At 39.9% G+C, this 8,594-nt stretch overlaps 1 protein-coding gene and 1 non-coding gene across 2 annotated transcripts; one reads left to right on the top strand and one right to left on the bottom strand.

Annotated features, from left to right (window-relative positions):
• Nucleotides 1-602: 602 nt before the first annotated feature.
• LOC122653360 lies at nucleotides 603-709 on the bottom strand. Its single transcript, XR_006331791.1, has one exon. It is a non-coding gene; the product is annotated as a small nucleolar RNA R71 (small nucleolar RNA).
• A 4,405-nt stretch (nucleotides 710-5,114) lies between these two features.
• On the top strand, nucleotides 5,115-5,483 carry LOC122650658. Its single transcript, XM_043844053.1, has one exon. The coding sequence runs from the start codon at nucleotides 5,115-5,117 to the stop codon at nucleotides 5,481-5,483; it is 369 nt and encodes a 122-aa protein (XP_043699988.1).
• Nucleotides 5,484-8,594: the final 3,111 nt, after the last annotated feature.

Raw genomic sequence — 8,594 nt, 5'->3', positions numbered from 1 at the left:
TGTTGTGGAGCTTTCTCCTTGTATTTCTCCTTGTTCTTTTCCTGTTTTTGGGGAAAAGAATCTCTTTGCTTCGTTAATATATTTTTCATCCACCCAAAAAAAAAAAAACCTGTGTTGTGTTTTAAGCATGGTCGGCGTTCTTTGCACCCCAACCTGACTTCCCTTGACCTAGAAATAGAGCGATTTGTCGCTAGACCTAAGGATAAGGATAATAATAATAAAATGGGTGATGAAAACCAGCCAAGAAGGCCATTAAGTGAGCACTTCACTCCAACTGCCTATACCCCTGCATCTTGTATTCAGTTGCCTGTCATTCAGGCCGCTCAATATGAGATCAAGTCCAGCATCATACAGATGTTACCATCCTATTATGGACGTGCTAATGAGGAGCCTTACAAGCATCTTGATGAGTTCTTAGAGGTATGCTCTACAGTCAAAATCCAAAACCTCTCTGAAGATGCCCTAAAGTTACTCCTATTCCCATTTTCCTTAAAGGACAAAGCCAAACACTGGTTTCATTCCCTAGATTCGATTAGATTTTTACATGGGCAGGGATGCAGCAAGAATTTTTAAAAAAATATTTCCCCATTAGTCTAACTAATAGCCTTAGAAGAGCCATTACTAGTTTCTCCTAATTAGAGGGCGAACAATTTCATGAAGCATGGGAGAGACTCAAGGAATTACTTAGGAAGTGCCCCCACCACGCTGTCCCAAAATGGCAGTTAGTGTAGTGCTTTTATGATGGCCTCCATGACTGATATAGGCAGATGGTAGACTCCTCTTGTGGTGGAACATTTATGCACAAGAATGAGATGGAAGCATGGGATATTTTTGAAATCCTTAGTAAGAATTCCCAACATCATGTTTTGGCCTCTTAGATTGAGATTCCACACATAGGGCAACCAAAGAAGGGTGGTCTCTATGAGATCAATCCAACTGTAGAGATGACTGCTAAGGTTGACATACTGTCCAAAAAATTGGACTATCTGATGTCTGTAGGATAACATTCTATATCCCCTTTCCCAATAAGTTTCCCTCCACCCAATCAGACTGAAGCATGTGCTTTATGTGCTAGCCCTAGTCATTATGTGACGGACTGTCCTTCGACTGCACAATACCCTAAATTTATTCAGGAACAGGTACAAGTGGCTCAAGGTTTTCCTAAATCAGGTAATGATCCTTTTTTCAATACCTGTAACCCAGGATAGCAAAATCACCCAAACTTTTCATGGAGAAACTCAGTACCTAATAATCCTCCAAACCCACCATATAGGCCACCATTTAATGTTCAATCTAATGCCTATAGGGTGGACAACCACCATACCCTCAACCCCAACAGAATGAAGCCTTTGAGGAAAAGGTGCTAAAAGCATTAAGTGGACTCGAGCAGAACACACAACTGCTCCACTCATATACTCAGTCCACTAATAAGTTAGAGAACCAACTAAGTCAACTAGCTGATGCTATAAGTAGGAGGGAGGCTGGCCAATTGCCAAGTTAGCCAATAGGTAACCCAAACAATCAAATGGGTCTAGGGAAAGAATAGGTCCAATCGGTCACAGTCCTTAGGAATGGAAAAAGGGTAGAAAATCCTGATGCACCCTTAGCCACTACTGAGATGTTGCCTACTAAGTCTCAAAGCCAAGGAGAGGCTGAGTCAACCCTAGAGAATTCTGGTGGTGATGTCGAAATGCATGAGTCATTACTGAAACACCACCTGTGAAAATCACTCATCAGTTCCCAAGGAAGGGGCTGCACATTCCCATTGTGGAGGGACCATCACCTGACTCTTACATTCCAAAGGTCCCTTTTCCCCCAAGCCCTTCAGACATCAGCCCCAGACTATTTGGATAAAAAGGGTGCAATGATGCAAGAGATGATAAACTTGTTCCAACAAGTTAGCATCAATCTCCCCCTTTTGGATGCTATCAATCAAGTTCCTGGTTACACTAAATTTTTAAAAGACCTCTGTACCCAAAAGCGTAAGTTGAGAACTCAAATTCCTAAGATTGTCCATTTAACTGAATAGGTTAGCTCCATAATTTCTAGCCACTTACCCCCTAAGCTTAAGGATCCAGGTGTGCCTCTTATTTCCTGTATCATTGGAGATCTCTCCATAAGTAGGGCACTACTTGATTTAGGGGCTAGCGTGAATATCTTGCCTAGTTCAGTCTATGACAGATTTGGTTTAGGATATTTAATACCCACTGAGGTCATCCTTTAGTTGGCTGGTCGTTCAGTCAAGACACCTCATAGTTTGTTAGTAGATGTTTTAATGAAGGTGGAAGAATAATACTTTTTTATGGACTTCCTTGTCTGGATATGGATACAGCCACCACAGGCAAGCTTCTCCCTATCATTTTAAGGCGCCCCTTCTTAGCTACTGCGAATGCTTATATAAATTGTAGATCGGGTGCCATGGACATCTCTTTTGGGAATAAGAAGCTTAGGCTTAACATCTTCAATGCATCCTTAGGTTCCATTCGAGAGGATGAGTGTTTTGCATTGGATTTATTAGATGAAGTTGTGGCTGATCACACTTCTCACATGCTTATTGATGACTCTTTGCAGCACTATGTAATGTTTGGAGAGGAGTCTGAGGCATATACTGAAGAGGTGAACACTTTGCTAGATTCCTCACTCTCTTCAGAACGACCACCTTGGACAGTTAGGTTTGAGCCTCTCCCCCCTTTGGCTACATCTCCCCAACCTTCTTCTCTAATATCCCCTCTAAAGTTGGAGCTTAAACCTCTCACTTCCACCCTTAAGTATGCATTTTTAGGGAAAGGAGAAACCTTGTCTGTTATTATCTCATCTGATCTTTCATCTAGGCAAGAAGCTCAACTTTTGGAAGTTCTTTGTGAGTACAAGGCTGCCATTGGTTGGTCCTTGGCTAATCTTAAGGGTATTGACCCTTAAGTCTGTATGTATAGGATCTATTGTGAGGAGGGAGCAAAACCCTTTAGGGACCCACAGTGTCGTCTAAACCCTAATATGAGGGAAGTAGTGAAGAACGAAGTAGTAAAGTGGCTTGATGCTGGTATCATATACCCCATCTCGGATAGTCAATGGGTCAGCCCCACTCAGGTTGTCCCTAAGAAGTTTGGCATCACGGTTGTTCCCAATGACCAAGGTGACCTTGTCCCAACTCGTACCACTACGGGTTGGCGTGTTTGTATTGATTATCGGAAGCTGAACAAGGTTACCCGTAAAGACCACTTTCCTCTGCCCTTCATTGATCAGATTTTAGAGAAATTGGCTGGGTAGAGCTACTTCTATTTTATTGACGATTATTCGGGATACAATCAAGTTCCTATATGTTCCGGTGATCAAGAGAAAACAACCTTCACTTGCCCCTTTGGTACATTTGCATTCAGACGCATGCCCTTTAGGTTTTGCAATGCTCTAGCCACCTTTCAAAGGTGCATGATGGCCTTCTTTTCTGACATGGTTGACCAATCTTTAGAGGTTTTCATGGATGACTTCTCTGTCTTTGTGTCATCTTTCGATGAGTATCTCCATCGGTTATCTTAAGTTCTTAAACGGTTTGTGGAGACAAACCTCACTCTTAGTTGGGAGAAGAGCCATCTCATGGTTCAAAAGGGTATTGTCTTCGGCCACATTGTTTCTACACGAGGCATTGAGGTTGACCCGGCAAAGGTTGATTTAATTGCAAAGGTACTCCCTCCCACTTTCGTTCGGCAGGTCCGTTCTTTCTTGGGCCATGCCGACTTCTATAGGCGTTTCATCAAAGACTTTAGCTTGATGTCTAGGCCCTTATGCAGTCTGCTTGCAAAGGATGCCCCTTTTATCTTTGATGATAAATGTCTTCATGCTTTCCGTACCCTTCGTGATTCATTGGCTAAGGCACCCATTATGCGGTCACCTGATTGGTCTCTCCCCTTTGAGATCATGTGTGACGCGTCTGACTATGCTATTGGTGCTATTTTAGGCCAAAGGGTTGATGGGAAGCCTGTTGTGATTTACTATGCTAGTAGATCCCTGTCTAATGCTCAATTAAACTACACCACTACTGAGAAGGAGCTCTTAGCGGTGGTCTTTGTCCTGGATAAATTTTGCTCCTATCTTTTGGGCTCGAAGGTGATAGTCTTCTCGGATCATGCAGCCCTTAGACACCTTCTTTCAAAGCATGATAGGCTAAGGCTGATCCGGGATAAAAAGGGGTCAAAAAACGTTGTAGCAGACCATTTATCCAGGATTCTTCTAGATTCCTCTCCCACACCGGAGTTGGTTTGGGAAACTTTCTCTGATGAGCAGTTGTTTTCCATTTCATCGAAACTAACTCCATGGTACGCAATTATAGTGAACTAGCTCGCTGTTGGACAATTACCTCCTAATTGGGATAAAGCAGCTTGAGATAAGTTCCTCTCTACTATGCGATACACTACTACTGGAAGGATCCAGAATTGTTTCGATACTGTTCGGACCAGGTCGTTCGTCGTTGTGTTCCTGAGAGTGAGTTTCAGAGTATATTATCATTTTATCATACTCTCGCTTGTGGGGGACACTATAGTGGCAAGAAAACTACTGCCAAAGTACTACAGTCTAGTTTCTATTGGCCCACGTTATTTTGGGATGCACACACCTTCTGCAAGGCGTGTGTGAGATGCCAACAAGTTGGTAATCTGTCCCGACGTGATGAGATGCCCCTGAGCCCTATCATAGTAGTTAAGATTTTTTATGTTTGGGGTATAGATTTTATGGGCCCATTTCCTGCCTCATTCGATAATGAGTACATTCTTGTAGCAGTTGATTATGTTTCAAAATGGGTAGAAGCCAAGGCTATGAAAACCAATGACCACATGGTGGTTATGTCTTTTATTCAGAAGTACATCTTTAGCCATTTCGGATTTCCCAGGGCCATCATTAGTGATGGTGGCTATCATTTTAGACATTGGAGGTTAGAGGCTTTACTGAAGAAGTACTCTATTACCCACAAAGTGGCCACCCCTTATCATCCCCAGACATCTGGTCAGGTGGAGTTATCAAAATAGATATTGGAGAAGACGGTTAGACCAGACCGTAAGGACTGGTCTACTTGGCTGACTGATGCTTTGTGGACTTACCGAACTGCATATAAAACTCCTATAGGTATGTCTCCATACTGCTTAGTTTTTGGTAAATCCTGTCATCTTCCAGTTGAGTTGGAACACAGAGCATATTGGGCCATAAAGACATTTAATTTTGATATGACTCAGGCTGGTTCCATTCCCCGTCTCCAGCTATCTGAATTGGAGGAGTTGTGTAATGATGCCTATGAGAGCTCACGCATCTATAAGGACCAAACTAAGGCGTTTCATGATAAACACATAGTTCAAAAGTCCTTTAAGCCTAATCAGCGTGTTTGGCTCTTTAATTCTAAATTACGTTTATTCCCAGGGAAATTGAGATCTTTGTGGGATGGGCCTTTTGTGGTTGTATCTGTTGCACCTCATAGTGATATTGAGATAAGAAATCCATAGAATGGGAACACTTTTAAGGTTAACGGTCAAAGGCTAAAACCCTATGTTGATGGCCTTATTGATGGCCAACTAATTGAGTCTTTAGACCTAGTGGATGTGGATTATGATCATACTTCTGATGGACTATCCTGAGCTTTACTGTCGTCTGGCTGAAGACGTAAAACTTAGCGCTCGTAGGAGGCAGCCCACTCTAGTTATTTCTTTCTTTATTATTTCTTTATTTTTTTTAATTTTTTCTACTGTTTTTGTTTTCTAGTAGTTGTTTTGCAGCGTTCATCTCCTATAGCGGATTTACTTCGTCATTGGTGATCACATGTTTGGATTTCCTACCTCGCCAGCCCCACCTTAGGTTGTCTCGCTCCTTCCTTTATTTTTGTGTTCCCCTTGCTATGATTTTCAATTTTTGTATCATTGGGGACAATGCCGTTTAAGTTGGGAAAGGAGGATTTTGGAAAAAATTTCTGCATATGACTCTCTGATTCATCTACATTCTTGGAAAACTCTCATGCACTCATTTTTATAATGATACTTTTACTTTACAATGCATTTGACTCTAGGTTGTGAGAAAATTAATTCAATACAGTGTTAAGTATTGAACCTTTATTTTTTCGACTATCATTTGTGAGCTTGCTTAATGCTTCTAAACACATAGGTCTACCTAGTTTGTGATATTTTGAATGTTTAGGCAAACCACTGCTTAATTGTGTTTGCATTCTCTTTTGTTTTGAAAAAAAATAAAATTCTGAGAGTTGAGTTCTGTTGCTTCATCTTAGTAACCGGGGAATCTAGACGACAAGCCCAGAGTCTCGCGTAAAATGGTTGGAGTGACCAATTAGGTTATTATTACTAGTATTCTTGAATCTAGTTCAGGCTTGTAGCCTTTTTGGTTCGAGTGAGTAAACCCGATGAGTGTTTCATGCTCAATCCCCTAAAACCATCTGGCTTGGGAGTGGTTGGCTTAAAGCTCGTTACATGAGCCTTTTAGAAAGCTTAAAAGGCCAGAACATTGCACGGATCTGAGAATCACGTAATTTCCAAAAAAAAAAAAAAAAAAAAAAAGAAAAAGAAAAGAAAAATGTTTTGAGACAAAAATAAGTGAGCTACATTGATTATGAAGTGTTACACGAGCTAGCATGTGTGTTTGTAAAAGGTTTAGATGTCAATTCATGGTGAACCAGTGGGTTGAAAAGCAGAAAGTGAGAACTTGATGGCTTAGGAGAAGTCTTCGTTCATTGCTTAGCTCTTGTGTTCACATGAACCAAACATCCTATGAGTTGATGTGCAATAGTAAATTGTCATTATTTATTTGAATGCATCGTATGTAGATAGACTGTTTATGAACCAAAGAGTCGAGTCAATTACTTTTTTTATTCTCTTTCACTCGAGGACGAATAAAAGCTTAAGTTGGGGAGTGTGATCGAGCTGCATTTATATATGCATTTCTTGTTTAATTTAGCAGCTCTTGTCTAATAATTATGGTTTATTGCACTAAAATGTTTGAATTATTGGTTATTACAGGGATATTGGAGTTTGCAGATATTTGATGCTAAAGGGGGCAACTTGGGAATACATTATAGAAGAGGGGCTTGAGTATAATTTAGAAAGATGGAAGATTTAAAAATCCTTTTTATATCTCCTTCTAATCATCACTTCATGATCATTCTCCATTATTTCTTTCTTTTTCTTATTTTAAAAACCACCCCATCATCTCTCCATCTCTCATCCCCATCTCATACGTAAACCTCTCTCTCTCTCTCTCTTTTACTCTCTTATTCTAACCCAATTCTCTTTTATCTTTATCTTTTTCTAATTTTAAAAATCCATCTCACATTTTCCCATGGAGAGAAAGGGACTGATTTAAAAACGGTGGGCAGAATACAGATTGATCATCATTCCCCCACCGACAGCAAGAGAGGAGAGGGTATCCCCCACCGAGAGCAAGAGAGGAGAGAGGGTCTTAGGATTTCTACTTGGAAACGTTGAGATCACCATTGCTGCCGTTGCTACCATGAAGATCAACTGTAGCTGTGCTCCCTTGATCACCATGTGTAGCTAAATTCCCAACCTATTCTCAGGGAGATGAAACTCTGTGAAGTTAATTTATTTTATTACTATTTGATGTTAAGACTTCTATAATTCTTTAATCTGGTTTAATGATGACATCTAGTTAGGATCTTTTGTTTCTGTGATTCAATTGATTCATTCAAATAGTGATTTTCTTTTCCCATATGGTTGTACCGAAGATAGGTTAAAACTGAACGAACTAAGCGTGCCAAGCCTCGTAGTGAAGGACGATAGTACTCGTCAAGATACCCTATATCTAGGAGAAACCCTATACTTTGTGGTGTCATTGGGCTTGTAGCCGCAGTGAACCATAATGTGCGAGATAGTGAGTAAAATCAATCTAACAGAGTGAAGTTGACCTGAGGATAGTTCTTCTCATCTTATCATTCACATTATTCTTTGTTAATCGTTGTTCTAGGTTTAGTTTAATTTCTAATTACCTTTAATTAGCTTAACTCCTTCTTTGCAATATTTCTTCTAGTTCCCCATAGATCGACCCCTTACTTGCTACTTGCTAGATTAATTTTGGGTTTTATTTTTGGCCGGTTAACGACACGATCAGTAAACCCTAAACAAAATCAGATTTTTATGCATCATCCAAAGATATCATGCATTAGGTTATAATCATGAAGAATCATTCATAGACCTTCCTCATACTATCAACAATCAAGCATTGGATTCATTAGTCTATAACATGACATTATTAAAAAATTCTGCACGCACATATGTGAATTAAATCATAAGGAAATTCAGCATTCCTTGCAAATAATCATTTGTGAACAATTTAATTGAATAAAAAGTATGAATGAAAGATGTTTTTGGCATGCTAAATTTCAATCTAAAACTAAATTTTAGATTTATAACAATATTTCAAAACAAATTTTATATGTAAGCAAAATATCAAGTATAAGGGTTGAAGATCTACTCACCTTGTGTGAAGCGGCTAGGGTTTCTATAAGTGACCTCAAATCAATGCTTCAATGATATTGATATACCTCTTCCTAATTAAAAATCACTTTAAAGGAGTCCTATGATTAAGGTAATGAT

Source organism: Telopea speciosissima, chromosome 2 (genome assembly GCF_018873765.1).
Source record: "Telopea speciosissima isolate NSW1024214 ecotype Mountain lineage chromosome 2, Tspe_v1, whole genome shotgun sequence".
Lineage (NCBI taxonomy): Eukaryota > Viridiplantae > Streptophyta > Magnoliopsida > Proteales > Proteaceae > Telopea > Telopea speciosissima.
Note: the sequence above shows the minus strand (reverse complement) of the source record. Positions and strands in the feature narration are given on the sequence as shown.